Source organism: Perna viridis, chromosome 14 (genome assembly GCF_037379345.1).
Source record: "Perna viridis isolate PV_CMFRI_1.1 ecotype Kerala chromosome 14, ASM3737934v1, whole genome shotgun sequence".
Classification (NCBI taxonomy): Eukaryota; Metazoa; Mollusca; class Bivalvia; order Mytilida; family Mytilidae; genus Perna; species Perna viridis.
In genome coordinates, this window is record NC_142458.1 from 15,872,023 (window position 1) to 15,888,875 (window position 16,853).

The window sequence follows — 16,853 nt, forward strand, 5'->3', positions numbered from 1 at the left end:
ACAAATACCATGAAGGACAAAAAGACCTAACAGGGTATTTAACTTTGTAAATATTTCAAAGTCCACGGAGTCCATGATTTTAAAGATAATTGTTGAACATTTTGTTTCTGTTGATGGATGGTGAGTTATTGTTAATGTGAACTGAAAGCAAACAACGTTGGAGCTAAATTCTTAATACTAGGTTTGACAGTACATGATCATGCCTGTAAATAGTGTGTTTTATCAATTGCAGGATCGAGTACTTGCTATAGTCTGGAATATAGAGGTGTAGTTTGGGCCTTGAAGAAGGACAAGGTAAGTTTTAGGGATTTATAATAAATTTATTGTATGGGAAGAACAGAATATATAATGGTTTTGGTATACACGAGTGAAAAATATGAAAGAAGTGGCAGATCCATGGTATTGTAATCAGGATACTGTGTGTTCGATGTAGTAATATACTGTGAGAGTATTGCTGTTAGTGGGATACCAACTTTCGTGATCTTGGTGGGTTTGGTAAACCACGAAAATTTGGTTCCCAACGAAAAGAAAATTTTCTATTCATTTGTATGATAGAGTTTTCAATCAATGAATTCAAGAATCTACGAACTACTCTTTTTTTCCTTTAACTATTAAAATTGGTACCCATTAAACAAAGTGCTTTCGCAGTACATCTTTTGGAATATTAATACAGAGAGACTTGTTACAAGTCTGTTTTTGATGGTGTTTGAAAATCTTTTTATTTTATGTAAAAATTTGACAAAAATGCGCTAATTATATTCTGGAATCCCTCTACTCTTTTGATCATTTCTGGATTAGAACCCTGTTCTATAAATTTCTGGATTGTCCCTTAAAAAGATCTAGTTAAATATTGTGATTTTAGTTGTAAAAAGTGACACTATAACTGATTCCTTTGAACTTTAAAAAGGTATCAGAAACCATCCAACCAGCCTCCCCCTCCCCCCTTTATTTTCTTTTCCTCTTAAAAGGATATGTTTAATTGTAGGTGTTGAATGATAATGATTTTTTTTTCTTTTTATCTCAGTAATTTACCTCATGTTACATGTCTCATCTGTGCTTTTAAGTAACTGTCTTTGTAAGAATCATGCAAAATCTGAAAAATGTGATACACCCCAAAAAAGGCTACATATTTTTATTTTTGTAATTAAGTTGTTTTATGGGTCTAAACTATGAAATGTGTAATTATTCATTCAAATCTGCCTGCTCTTAGGAGATAATCCACATTGAAAATACAGTAGATTCTATTGTATTTAAGCACCATTTACAGAGTTATCTCCCTTAATTTTGAAATCTACAGTGCATTCTATATAATTTTTATCTCCTAAGAGCACGGGTTGTATGAAAAACTACATGTTAATTTCTGTTTATTACAACATTTCAAACAAAATATCAAAAATAAAAATATGTAGGCTCTTTACCCATGAATCACATTTTGCATGATCCTTAGCTGGAATACTACTTAATATCTTTTTGTATGCTCAACAGGTTTTTGTGACTGACATTCCTTTCCATGTCAAAAAGGTAGCAAACCAAAGCAGACAGTTCTTGATAAGGTTTTATGCTTGATGGACTTGAAAAAAAAACTTGTTGCTATTTTTGAGTCTCACATTAGTTACTTTTCAATGTTTTTCCAATAAATTTCTTTCTTCTATTTTCTTAGATAATTTGCATGGTTTGAAAGGGCTAGTTAGTAAAGATTCTGTCTGTCTCTCTGTCTGTAACACACTTTTGAACATAAAAATCAACATTTCCAATGGATTTTATCAAACAAATTGATTTAGTTCTTTGAGAAAAAAGACTCTACTTGATTACAAGGTCATAGATCAAGGTCAAAGATAATATTAGATTTACATGGCATGGGAATGAAATGCTGGGCACTTAATTTTAGTAGTCATTTGAATGTGTAAGAAGCTGTTTCTGCCACTGCATGATGAAATTATTGGTACTTCATTTCAAGGTTTTTTTGTTGCCCTTGATTTCTTTATTATTACATTCCAATCACCTTGTCTGTCCGTCTGTCTGTCTGTTACACTTTTTTGTAACAGATTTCTCAGCTTCTACTTGGGGGAGTGCTTAAATATTTGGTATTTCTCATGATGACTTGTATCGTATCTTTCCTTTTCAGTTTGGTTACTCATCTAACCAAACCATGCAAACATCTACCTGTTTACCAATCGAATTCATAGTTTTTTAAGGTACTGCACAATGGAAATGTTTGTAACAGATTTCTCAGCTTTTGGTGGAATCAAACTTGTACTGTGTCTCCCTTTTTTAGCTTTGACTGAAATGGTTGATTGGGAGTATTCTTAGCACAACATATCATACAATTCCTTGAAGAATACCAGACTTTGTTCTTTGCTAACCCCATACCCCCTGTCCTGTTTCATGGTTAAACTGGAATCCATCAGTGCCCTGTTTCATGAAAAAATCTCAAATTGAGATTTTCCTCAAAGCCTTCCTCAGCTCATGTTTTGACCAATCAGATCACTTGAAATTGAAGATTTGAGGATATTCTCAACTTGAGACCTAGGCCTACTTTAAACTGCAATTCCTTTTTATTCATTCAACAGATCATGATGAAACTTTTTATGAAGGAAAATATCACATGTAGATGGTCAGAAAAGTTTTATTAGTTGATGCTTGCAAGGGAAGATAATTCAACTTTTCATATTTTGTAATTTTTTTTTTTAATTTTGGTATTATGTATTGAGTCTGTTTTTACAATCATGGTTTACATTTGACCCACTTAAAAAAAATTGATACTATCAAACAAAGAAAAATGCTTTTTGTTGACAAATTTTTTGTAACATTTATGCTAAAACAATTACGTACAGGCAAGAAGTATGTAATACATTGTAATTCATAAAACAGATGATCATTTCTCAATGAAAAGATTGTTAGTTTTGGCCTTCATAACAAAGTTTTATCAAAAACTATAGAAACTTGACCCAATAACAGTGTTTTCCAACTGCATCCATCAGATTATAGTAAACACAGATGCAGGTTTGGTGAAAGAATGAAAATAATGTTCATTTTTATGTGCACTTTACATAGTCTGTTGGTCTTTTCATTTGGGTGTACATGGTTGCTTTAGAAAAGTATAATTTCCTAAGATTTTTTTTACAGATTTAATGAATTTTTGTATTGGTACATGTATAAGTGTGATTAGAGATGTGCATAGAACAAAACTGGTAACTTGCACATTATGAAGAAAAATGTTCAACTAGGGTTTTGTTTGTTATGATTTAAAAAAATTAGTATCCATGAAACATGAATCCATTAGTTTACAGTTTGAATAAACGTCAAATCAGAGATAGGTTACTGTCCCTGGTCACACAGGGACAAGGAACACAGAACTGATATCCTGTATATGCATATATCTTTTGAAACCTCTTTGATTTATTAAATCATTGTTCTAGGATTTTTCAGACATTGAGGTTTCCTCGGGAAAAATCCATATAAAATCAACTTTCCCACAGTCAATGACTGCTTTCCTAACAAAACAAATCCTTACAGCATAATATGAAGTTTTCAACTTGCCATGGGAAAGTGTAACTAAGTACTTAACTTTCCCTGACCCAAATTTCACTTGCTCCGGAGAACGGGAAATAGGAATCCTAGAATACTGTAACTGCTTCCATATTTACTAATCTTGATAATTTAATGAAGCTGTAAGTACTTCTGGCTTCAAAAATGTTAGTCAATTTCATACCGTCATGACTGTTTTAAATAAATTTGACAAAAAGAAGCATTTAAACAGATAACCTGATATGCATGTGATGAAAAAATCATGAAAATTATGAAAGTTTGACAATATCTAATTTTAATCAAGTTTGTAGCAGCTAACACATTCATTTCACTATCCTATGCTTCTTCCAATCAATCTTGCTGCAAATTTTACAAAAACAAGAAATTTTATTTGATGACATGCTTCACCTATGCATGAAATTGAAATAACAGAGAAAAAAACTATGGGTGCTATCTGTATTTAAGGATTGGATTCATCAGAGTTTGTTGCTATCTTTCTCCTTTGTCAGTTTGAAGTCAAACCACATTTAAGTAAAAAATCAGATTATTCAATTTTAAGGGTACAAAAAGCCATGAAGAAATTTTCAGAGTTGATTTTAACTATGATTGTGAAGACATTTTGTCTCAGTGCTGTTGTTACTATCTGTTTTATTATACTGAGTAGATGTATGGGCTTTAGATTAAGATAGCTCTGTAAGGTGATAAGGCTAATTTTGAATGTTGTTATCATATATTTTATGCTTGCTTTAATCTCTGTGGTTTTTGCATCATTTCTGAAGGCATTTTATAACTGTCAGGATGTACTATTTGTCTATAGCATGAATGGTTTTCATCCCTGCCTTATTGATGATTTAGTCTCTTTAGTTTGCTGGTAAGTGAATATTTTTGTAATTGCAGGACTTTTTAGGAAGTGTCTAGTGGCTTGTTTGCTGTCAGTGAGTGTGTGGTTATATTGAAATCTGTCTGTCCGTCTGTTTGTATGCAATTCTTGTATTTGTTTGTATGAAATTCTTCATATTTATCTGGACTCACAATGGACTTGGTATGTGTCTTTATGTAAATAGGACATTCATTGTAAGCAATTGTGGTTGTTGCTGATTTTGGTTGCTGCTGTACCTAGTAAGACAGTGCATGAAATGTTAGCTTAATAATTCTTTATAGCAGAATACCCTGTACAGGAAATTAAGGACATGTTTACATTTTGTATGAGCTGTTATAAATGAGGTGTCTACATTTAAGTAAGGCTTAAACCATTTGTATCACTTTAAAGTGCAATACCTCCTATCCTCAAATCCCTTAAATGGATTTTGAGGAAACTTTATAGGGAGATTAGGCCTCATATACACATTTGCAAAAAGGGAGATAAAGTATGTTCAGGTTGCCTGCAAAGGAAAAAAATATCAAACTTTTAAAGGTTGTATGTACAACTCTTCCGTAACAGGTCAATGAATTTAAATGAAACTTTATAAGGAGGTTAGGCCTCATATGTAGTTGTGCATAAAAGGAGAAAGTTTATATTGGGTACCTCCAAGGGTAAATGTTTTTCATGATCATGTCTTTTAACTGGAACTCCTCTTTAAAATCCTTTAATGGACTTTGATAAAGCTTTATATATTATTTGAACATTGTACATAGATTTGTAATTATTATTTGATGGTTGTAAGGGGAGATAATCCAACATTGGGACTTTTATTTCAGTTTTAAGTTCAAGTTAAGTAGGGAATATGCCTTTGAGAGCTTGTTGGTAGTATTTCTAGTCTTTATAATACCTGAATAATTATAAGTTCCATAATGACTGAAAGTTGAATATGGCAAAGTATCAACTCAAGTTATTTCATGTTGATATTATAACAAATAAGCCTCCACAAATTTGTTTTGATGTCGAAATTAAAGGAGGATTGTTGATATTTTGTAATATTCTACTTTCACGAGTTAAGAACCTTTTTCTCAATGATTCTTTTGGAATATTTTAGCCGTTACACATAAGGTATCTGTCATGCCGTAAATTCTAGTGATTGTCCATTTATGACATCACCAGTGGTGTTGGGAGAACAACTTTAGAAACGTGACAATATGGCTTTTGAACATTAAGGTTTTATAGAAAATGTAACCCAATCACACAACCACCAATCGCAACAACAAAACTGTCATATCACGAGTTAATATCACATTTTCCATACTGTGATATCCCAAATATCTAGTCGTCCAAGTAGATAAAATGACCAAATCAGAGAATGCCTCATTTACTATGGTGTTGGAGTGTAATGTAGTTTTCACTATACATGTATTTGCACTGATACTCACATATATATTGATTTGATAGAAACTGGAAAAACTAACAACCACAAAAAGTTAACAGTACCATATACCCCTTACAATTCCTCATATACCATTAACCATTGAACATTGAAAGTTAAAGTTTATATACATACCTTCTAAACACTGTAGTTAAATTCAAACATGTAGTACTAAACTTGTAAGTTTTGAAGATCTTTGAGATCTTTATACATTCATTGCCACTACCCTCAAAAACTTGATAAAGATTGATGTTGGCCAGGAAACCTTATGAAGATTGATATCGGCCACGAGCCGGCTGTCAAAAACGTATCTTATCACCTGAGTATCCAGTTAATATTTAGTCAGTTGTTTGTAGAGATTACCTCATTAAAATCAGATAAGATCACTCAACTAAGTGATCAAAATGGTTCTTCATGCCAAAACTTTAGACATTGGCTATAAAACTTCCATCAGTGAAGTTTTTGGATCATTGTCTGGCTTGGTGATGGATTATTGATGAATTGCTAATGCCCACTATACTTCCAGACAACAATGTAACTGTTTTCTGACTTACCACAATAATCAAATGGGAAACAGTACATACCAATAGCATGCATGGAGTACAGAACCTGGAAAGTTTTGTGCTGTAGGTGTATTTAAGCATTTACCATATTGTTAGTAATTTTGGCAGTTGTAAAGTTTGGCAGTTTAAAGGCAAAATAGTATTCTAAATGTTTGCTGTTTTTAATTTTGGCAGGTGCACCAAGTACTTAAGCTCAGTGTAAATATTTCATGTAATTCATTTGGGCATTTTTATACAGACTTCTTAAAATACTGTTAAAGTATTCATTTTCGCGGTGTACTAATTTTCACTATTTTCATGGTTAACTTTAATAAAAATGTGAAAGTAGTAACAGTAAAATTTATTTAAAGGCAATATAACACTTATCTTTTTGTAAAACCCCAAAAAATGATACTCGCAAATATGTACACTCAACATTATCAACAATATTAGCACTCGGGAAAATCAATTCATTTATTTACAGTATGCCAATATTGTACACTGCAAAAACTACCCACTTTACAGTAATATGACACAAAATTTATGTTTCCATTTTTTATTTGTATCAAAATGCTGAAAAAGGTCAACTTATAAAAGTTATTGCAACATAGTCAACAGGTTATTTTTTGCCAATGGAAGTCAAGCTAACCAAGATTTGAATGGTAGTTAAAGAGAACAGAATCCAGGAATAACGAGTTCATAGAGAAAATAGACATGAACACACAACAAAAAAACATGAAATAATGAAAATAACATGCACATAGAAACTGGGAGGATATATCCTGTTTTTTTTTCTCTTTTTTTGTGGTTGATGGAAAGGCATACAATGTATGTTAAATATTTTTAAAGATTTCTCATTTTTTTAAATTTAGAAACTCTAAAAAATTTACCACTTTTCTATGAAAGTACATTGGACTTTCACATTTAAATGCACACTGCATCCTTTAAGATTTGTGTTTCACTATTGTTCTAGGAATTTTAAGCTTAACCCAAACATACTTTTCAAACTGTTATCAAAATAGAATTAAGTAGAACTTCTCAACTGTACAGATATAGGGTAAAAGATTTAGAAAATCCAACATCGAGGGTGATCTGCACTTAAAGATAAACAATTTTTCTTTAGATCTCTGACACAAATTTAGAATTCTATCAGTGATCTAAGACATGATGCACCAATAGTCTACAAACAACCAATACATTTACCAGGTGCATGCAAATTTAATTGACAGTAAAATTATTAAATTGTTGCCCCGTGCTTTAACTTTTTTGGTGGCATGCTCTTATTTATAGCAATGGGAATGTGTAAGACTGCTTGTTTTCTTTAGGATCGTTTTTATACGCCCTTTTATATAGACGGGACATATTATGGTATACCATTGTCCTTCCGTCCGACGACACGTCGCACGATAACTCAAATTCGCTTTTACGGATTCAAATGAAATTTTAGCACAATATTGATATTAACGGAAGAAAGCTCCCTTTTGATTTTGAAGAATTTTTTATTTGTCATTCCAGAGTTACAGAACTTTATTCACCTAAAAATTTATATTATTGTCAAATCTGATGTAATAACTCAGCTGTACTGATACTATTCTTGAAATTTTGCATACAGTTTTATAGACATGCTAGATTATGTTTGTATAATGTTATTCCATTGTCCGTCCGTCCATTGGTCTGGCTGTCCATCCATACGTTGTGCAATAACTCAAATTCACTTTTACGGATTCAAATGAAATTTTAGCTCAATATTAATATTCACGGAAGAACGCTTCCTTTAGATTTTGAAAAATTATTTATTTGTTGGTCCAGAGTTACGGAACTTTATTCACTTAAAAGTCTATATTGTTGTCAAATCTGATGTAATTACCACGACATAAGATTGCTGCTTACTTACAGTTTTGAAAAGCTGTATTATATTGGGACCAACATACGACTTCAATTCTACAATAGATTTGATTTTCATGAATACTGACAATTATCAGAGTGGTACCCTAGAAACTTATTATTCAGACCACATGGCAATATGGACTTCCTTACAGTAGAAGTAGAAGGAATTGTACTATTAACTGTAGGTTTTACCTCATAATGATATTATTACATAATGAATTATTTGTCCAGTTTTCAATTCTGTAGTTTATTATAGTTTTATCTAGTTCAAAAACAAGGAATCACTTTTAAATGCTATTGTATACTTTCATCATGTCAAACAGTTGTAAGATCATTTATACTTTTTGAATAACTGAAGAAAAAACTTTGCTCACTATATATACAGACTAATGTTTTGGTAATCAGAAATCAGGTTATTGTTTTCTAAAATTTATACCATCAGCTATTCTTATGGGCGGCGTATCTTGCGCTCTTAGCACAGCTGTTTATTTTAATTCTGCAAATTGAAGGTTCACTATAGAAGCCTATGCAAAATATGGTACAAGACTGTGAACTATGACTTTCACGTTTCAAATATCTTTTTATTAGTTGCTAAAAGCTTCATATATTTAAAACCACTGTCCATTTCATCAATAGAATGCCTACATTTAATTTATACATCCAAAGTTTTAAATTATGAGTTAGCGTTTAGATAAATCATTTATATCAATTAATTTAGATTATTTCAATATTACGTCATTCTTTAAATCACAATTAAAGTATAAAGTGCAAGAAGTCTGAAAAGTACTAAAATATCCCAATTATGTTTCACTCAGTATGATTTTATGCACCTCAAAAACTAATATAAATCTTTATTTAAAGATATCTCATCAGTTGGGAATTTAATGAGAGATCTAAAACTGGATATTAACTCTGATCCTGCCCATTTTCAATGTTCTATGAAACCCCTTCCAGGTGCATTAAAATTTAAGTATAGCCATTTCTATTCTGCATGTAGTCTGTTTTCAATTACATGTAAGAATGAAAATTGCCACAGTTTAAGCCGATGAACAGGGTATTTAGGCTATGTGCCTGGCACAGGAGGTATGACTTGTGCCATACCAATAATTTTCGTTGATACAGCACGCTGTACCTAAAATACTTGCCAAAAATTTTTCAAAATAAGATATTTAACAACTGACCCAGAACCCCCTGACCAGGGGTCATTCTCTCTGTACCAATCCAGATTTGGATATTACACCTTTGGGATGCCTGTAGTTAAGTATTGTTACACTGCATTCAATGATTATGTTGAGGGGATAGGGTTAAACAATTTTTTTCATTGACTGTTTATGATAACTTTATGAAATCTTTTATTGTTTTTCATTTGTTTGTTTTAGATTATTTTAACATTTTCAATGCAATTATTTTAATTTTTTACATTTTGTTTCAAATACAAAAATGGTGATTCACTAACAAACAAAAACAAACAAAACTGGTACCCCATAAAATATTGCTCATTGGCATGCTGTATATCCTTTATTAACAATTTCTGTTCTTCTGAAGTTTCATTGAATATTTTATGTAGCCTTAACCTTGACCTGCCAAGGGTCTGAAATGCACAACATGTAAACTAGATTCTTCATGATGTAGGCCTGTTGATCAATAATTGCTAAAGAATTGTGTGCCCCTTGAACTTTAAATCTTTTTTCTGTCCCTACTGCCTGCCTCTCATCAGGAATTGTATATTAAGGTAACCAAACCATCCCCAAAGTGCATCCATATTTAAATGATGGTTAAATTATTACCCCATTACATTGTGTGCATGTTCTGCACAGGTGATGTAATGAGCTAATTGTTATTCCATGTTGATTTATCCCTTTGTGTCAGGCATATTATTCTTACATTCTATATTTATTGTGAAATATATCTTCCTGTAAATGAGTATGGCAATCATGGGATAATAATATCAAACGCTAAACACTGAAAAATGCCACACATGAGAATCATATGAAATACAACATTTGATAAACATATAATTCAAGAATGATATGATGAACACATGTGTCAGTTTATGTATGATTGTTATATGACTATCACATGATTTTATCACATGGTAATCATGTTTTCTCAAATGTATAATTATCATATGTTATCAAGACATATGAGAATCTTATGATTATCATGTGAATGTCATGTTATTTATTATATGATCATCATATGAATCGAGTGACATATGATTATCATATGAATTTAGCACCACATATTATTCTATGAATCAAACGACATATGATTATCATATGTGGCACGTTTTGCTATCTACAACATGTACAGGTAAAGTTATTGTGGCAGGTGAAGAAATATTACATATTTTTAAAATTTTTCTATCACATATACCACCCCCTCCTTAAACCCCATAAATTGTCTAATCTTTAAGCCTTATCCCTCAAGATCCTCACAGCCTCTTTTACAATTAAAATTAGGACGGTTTTGACAAATTAAAAGAATTACATTGCCGTAGTACTCAACTGATTTTGAAAGTAGTGTTATATGAGTTTGGAAAAGTTATAGTTTCAAACAGAAAATGACAATGAACTTCTCCAAAACTGATGCCAGCATTCCAGATGAATCAAATATTTTCACAAATGTAAGATATCTACCTGCTAAAGGAATAATTAATGATAAGAAATAACCTTTTAACTTTTCATTGTGATGACAGAAAAACACTGGATTATGTTTGTTTGTTGGGGTTTAACATCGGAGCAGCAATATTTCAGCTATATTCAGGCGATACTGGATTATGAAAAACATATGTATTGTTGTCTTAGCCTAATCAAATGAGCTGTCCAAAATCACATCTCTAAGTTGAAGGAATGTTATTATTAGTATGATGACTTTTATGCTCAAAAGTGATGACTTAACTGATGTTCTCCATGAGCTAATAGCAGGGTTTTGAATTGTTGAGATGTTCTCTTCAGTGCTAATCTGAAAGTTTAAAAGGTAAAGACCACCCATTGTAAGGTTGGGAAAGTATAAATTAAGGGTTAAAGTCGAATTATAGGCCTTCAACATAGCTACTTAAAATGTAAATATTTGTAACTTTGCTATTAAATAAAGTCACAAATGTTTCAAATCTGACGGTTTTACTAAAGTTAAAGTGGGAAGTTAAAGAAATGTGTATTCTCGTTACTAATGAGTCATTTGAACTCAGGCAAAATGTAGATAGTTTTATTAAGAGAATGCATGTCAGGCATCTTTAATGTCATATTTGAATTTTTAGTGTTTCATCTTGAAAAGTTAAAATTAAGGCTTGTATGTATTTGTAAAATTTGATTTTTTGATATCCCTCACCAATTGAGTTTGGCTGGGTATTTAGGAATTAGGGGCACCTTATCTGTCCATCTGTCTGTCTAGCCGTCCTCCCGTCTATCTGTCTGTCTGTGCCGTCCGTCCGTCTGTCCATTTTCATGTCAACTTTTTTGTTAGAGCAACTCCTAAACTCCTCTAGTGATTTAGGAATTGCTTTAAAAGGATTTATATGAAATTTTATCAGGATTAAGTTTGTGCATCACATGTAGATGGGATGTGCATGAATAGATACATCTTTCGGTATTAAAGGAGGATTCCAAAGGGAGATAATCCAACTTAAGTGTTATACATGTTAAAATCATATAGACACAGGAACAGCTGTCTTCCTAAACCACTCAAGAGATATTGGAAGGTTAGACATCATATGTAGATGTGTATGAAAGAATTTAATGATATATATTATAAGACGAGTCCAAAAATAAAGGGAGATAATTGAACTTAAGGGTTTTACATTTAACTCCATTTGAAGCAGGGGATATTTTCTTTGTGAGATTTCAGGTTTGGCATTCACATGTCTCTTGAGCTCATAAACATCAAATTATTTCTAGTTCTCACTATTAGTTTTGTGATAGAGATTTAATCACAATGATAAAACCTAGAGCCTTGCATCTTGAAATGTTCATCAGTATAGAAGCAGTTATGTTTCTGTAGGAATTTACAATATTGCATTTTATTTGAAAGTATGATATAAATTATGATAGTATTGCTATTATTTTGGAAGTTACAGTAGCAGCATTGAGTTGATAGTAAGTTAATGTGCTTTATCTGAATCAGAAAACATATTCTATACTCATCAGAATTTTTACTGTTATCTCTTTTTCACTAGCAAGTGAATACAATGATAAATAGTCATGTTTCATAATAGTAAAATCTCAAAACTTAATCTCCTTCAATTGCAAGTGATATCTTACAACTGTATTCTTATAGAATGTTTGCTAGTATTTCTACTGAAACTCATATTTTCAAATCCTTTCTAGAATTGAAAGTGTCAAACCGTTGTCCAAATTCATTTCTGGGATTCCTGTCCCATCCTATCCCAAAATCTTCCTAGAATTGAAGCTGTCAAATCTTTGTCCACATTCTTTTCTGGGATTCCTGTCCCATCCTATCCCAAATCCTTCCTAGAATTGAAGCTGCCAAACTGTTGTCCAAATCCTTTTCCAGGATTCCTGTGCCCTCCTATTCCAAATCCTTTCGAGAATTGAAGCTGTCAAACATTTGTCCACATTCATTTCCGGGATTCCTGTCCCATCCTATCCCAAATCCTTCCTAGAATTTAAGCTGTCAAATCTTTGTCCACATTCTTTTTCGGGATTCCTGTCCCATCCTATCCCAAATCCTTCCTAGAATTGAAGCTGCCAAACTGTTGTCGAAATCCTTTTCCGGGATTCTTGTGCCTTCCTATTCCAAATCATTTCTAGAATTGAAGCTGTCAAACATTTGTCCACATTCTTTTCCGGGATTCCTGTCCCATCCTATCCCAAATCCTTCCTAGAATTGAAGCTGTCAAATCTTTGTCCACATTCTTTTCTGGGATTCCTGTCCCATCCTATTCCAAATCCTTTCTAGAATTGAAGCTGTCAAACATTTGTCCACATTCTTTTCCGGGATTCCTGTCCCATCCTATCCCAAATCCTTCCTAGAATTGAAGCTGTCAAATCTTTGTCCACATTCTTTTCTGGGATTCCTGTCCCATCCTATCCCAAATCCTTCCTAGAATTGAAGCTTCAAATCTTTGTCCACATTCTTTTCTGGGATTCCTGTCCCATCCTATTCCAAATCCTTTCTAGAATTGAAGCTGTCAAACATTTGTCCACATTCTTTTCCGGGATTCCTGTCCCATCCTATCCCAAATCCTTCCTAGAATTGAAGCTGTCAAATCTTTGTCCACATTCTTTTCTGGGATTCCTGTCCCATCCTATCCCAAATCCTTCCTAGAATTGAAGCTGTCAAATCTTTGTCCACATTCTTTTCTGGGATTCCTGTCCCATCCTATCCCAAATCCTTCCTAGAATTGAAGCTGTCAAATCTTTGTCCACATTCTTTTCTGGGATTCCTGTCCCATCCTATTCCAAATCCTTTCTAGAATTGAAGCTGTCAAACATTTGTCCACATTTTTTTCCGGGATTCCTGTCCCATCCTATCCCAAATCCTTCCTAGAATTGAAGCTGTCAAATCTTTGTCTACATTCTTTTCTGGGATTCCTGTCCCATCGTATCCCAAATCCTTCCTAGAATTGAAGCTGTCAAATCTTTGTACAAATCCTTCATTCTTGGATTCCTGTCCCATCCTTTCAGTTACATTTTTCTGTACCATAGGTATTCCTGTTATTCTTTTTTCCATGTTTTTCTAAATACTTTGTAGTGTTTTTAAGTAGTACTCCAGATAAGAATAATGCAAAATATAATACATGGTCGGAAAGCCACATATTTTTTTTTTATATAGATCTTGTTCTTAGGAGATATACCTTATAAAGACTGTTTTGTATAATTCAAATTAAGGGAGATAAATCAGTAAATTTCACCGATATTCAATATAAACTGTTGCATTTTTTATGTGAATTATCTTCTAAGAACAGACAGATTGGAATGAATAATTGTACATTCCATCATAAACAACTGAATAACAAAATTACAAATGTGTGGACTTTTTTGGGGTGTATCACATATTACAGAATATGAATTATTTTTACAAAGACTGTTACTTTAAAAATCTCCGTTGTTGAGAAACCTTATCATATATTGCTGGTCCAGACATATTGGACACTAAGGTGCAATGCAATTCTGTCCATCAAAATTCTTTATATTTGCATTAAGACAAAGTTTAATTTGTGACTAATACTGTAAACGCATTAATTTTCTTTGTATTCTAATTTCAACTATTTTCTCAGTGGTCAGAAAACCATAATACTTGATTTACAAAATTGATTTTTAACACTATAAAGCACTACTCAATTTATGAATTTGAAAAAAAATGATACCTGCTAATATGTTCCATTGACAGAATCTGTGATAATTAGCAAACGGGAAACTTAATATGTTTACAGTACTTGTTGAGTACTATCTTAGTAATCAAGAGAAAGTGCAAGATAGAATATAACCAAAGTATATAGAGAGTTTACACACTGATAGATAAATCTGACTTATTACAACACATGTTGGCATCCAGTCTGCATCTGGTTTTTTTTTTCTTGTTCTATAATTGCAGTATATCTTTTCTATTAGAAAAAGGCTCCAAAATGTCACTTGCTATCAGAGCAGATGTGTGGTTTAATATTTTGTTTCCAAGCATTATGATGCCTTGTATTGTAAATTGAAAAGGTTTTGTATGGAGATTATTTTGGCGGTAGTTTGAGGCAAAAAAGAATACAAAATATTTTGCTCATTTTAATTTTGATTAAATACTAAGTGGTGTACTAAATATTCAAGCTCAGGGTAACTATTTTGCCAAATTTATTTTTGTATTTTTTGACAGACCGCAAAATGCAACAATATTAGCACCCACTATACAGTAATATAGGTGTAGTACAAAACATTGTGGCCGATTTTTAAGTAAAAGCGAATTTTTTATATCATAGTTAAATTATTTAGTATTTTTCAACAGAAAATAAGAGTAATTTCAACCTCCCTGAAATCTTACATTTTTATATGGGAGATTCTGAATTTTTTGTTGATTTTTGGGAATCTCCCCCCTAATGTGGAAGGGTTCTTCCCCTAATGTGGAAGGGATAACAGGTATGGTTAGTTAAATTATTGTTGGTTTGTGGAGAATTTGATAACCAAGAAAATTGGAATCCCACAAAAGGTAGTTTCAGTTTTTGTGACTGAGTTTGCAACATTATGTTTGTGGTATATACAAATTTGCAAACTTTCATCTCTTACAGAAACTATATGGCAACATATTTCTCCTCTGAGATTACCTTTTGGATTTTATTGAAATTTTATATGATGGTTTATGACACCATGCATCACTTGGTAGTATCATACCACTATTTCATTCTTATAAGCATTTGTAACAGTTCATATGGGAGATTCTCCCCCATTGACACTGCCTCATATTGGAGATTCTCCCCCATTGACACTGCCTCATGTGGGAGATTCTCCCCCATTGACACTGCCTCATATGGGAGATTCTCTCCCATTGACACTGCCTCATGTTGGAGATTCTCCCCCATTAAAACTGCCTCATGTGGGAGATTCTCCCCATTGACACTGCCTCATGTTGGAGATTCTCCCCCATTGACACTGCCTCATGTGGGAGATTCTCCCCCATTAACACTGCCTCATGTGGGAGATTCTCTCCAATTGACACTGTCTCATGTTGGAGATTCTCCTCCATTGACACTGTCTCATGTTTTAGATTCCCACCATTGACACAGTGTCATGGGAGATTTTTTATGCAAATATTTTTTGCATTTTTCACAGAAAATATAGTAATTTTAACACTAGTCGGGTTCTTCAAAAGTATTTTTCCCAGCTGGTCCTAATTGTTTTAAGGACTTCACTTATGTTTTTTGGATTTTTTTTTTCATAATAGGTACTAGGAAAACTGCTACCATAATACACATAGCTATTCTTTTAAAAGTTGCTATGAGAGGAACGTCTGGTTTCATTTTGTATCAAGGCATTGATAGATATCTGTAGTATGATAAAGCTATTGGCAGAGTGTGTTTGGGGGAATCTGGATTATTTTTGTGATGCAATTTATTTGATAAGATACTATACACATATTGTGTCTTGTAAGACAGGCGCTTTCTGTATTATAGTAACATTGATACTATTACTTTGTGATTTATGTTAATTTGGAAATATACGTCTGGGAATAAGGTATTTTTTTAATTTCTGTGTTAATTTTCTATTTTAAAATTTTTATATACTGTGTCTTATTTTGCTTATTGCATTTAATTATTGTACAATGTGAGTTCAAAATGATATTTTGCCTACATTTCTTTTAATGTTTACTGTGGGTAGGTTGGTTAGGAAATAATTTCAATTTAGAATGCTGTGTCCAAAATTTTAATTTCAAATAATCACAGTTGGTCATTAATATCTTTTTAAATATGATAAAAATAATTTGTTGTAAGATGAGAATGGAATTTTTTAGCTAGCTATATAGGGCTCAGGCGCGAATCCAAGGACTAGTGTACCAGGCATATGTCCCCCTAAATCAGTAAAAAAAAAATCTTCACCACAAGTTTCACCCCATGATATTTTTTGCTTTGCTTTGCACTGCATTTAATTCAATTTACGCC

At 32.4% G+C, this 16,853-nt stretch overlaps 1 protein-coding gene across 15 annotated transcripts in view; it reads left to right on the top strand.

The window, feature by feature from the left end:
* Positions 1-16,853, top strand: part of LOC148598375 (solute carrier organic anion transporter family member 4A1-like) — a 102,892-nt gene that overhangs the window by 25,991 nt on the left and 60,048 nt on the right. For 9 of the 15 annotated variants that reach the window (XR_015918340.1, XM_088560161.1, XM_088560160.1 and 6 more), the window contains exon 2: positions 233-294. Coding sequence is in view for 3 of the 15 variants with exons in the window: in XM_088560153.1 (XP_088416279.1) it covers positions 233-294 (62 nt within the window). In the remaining 12 variants the exon portion in view is untranslated. Of the gene's footprint in view, positions 1-6; positions 121-213; positions 295-16,327; positions 16,429-16,853 lie in introns of those variants that run through there. The other 6 variants (XM_088560155.1, XM_088560164.1, XM_088560158.1 and 3 more) reach the window with 6 other exon arrangements.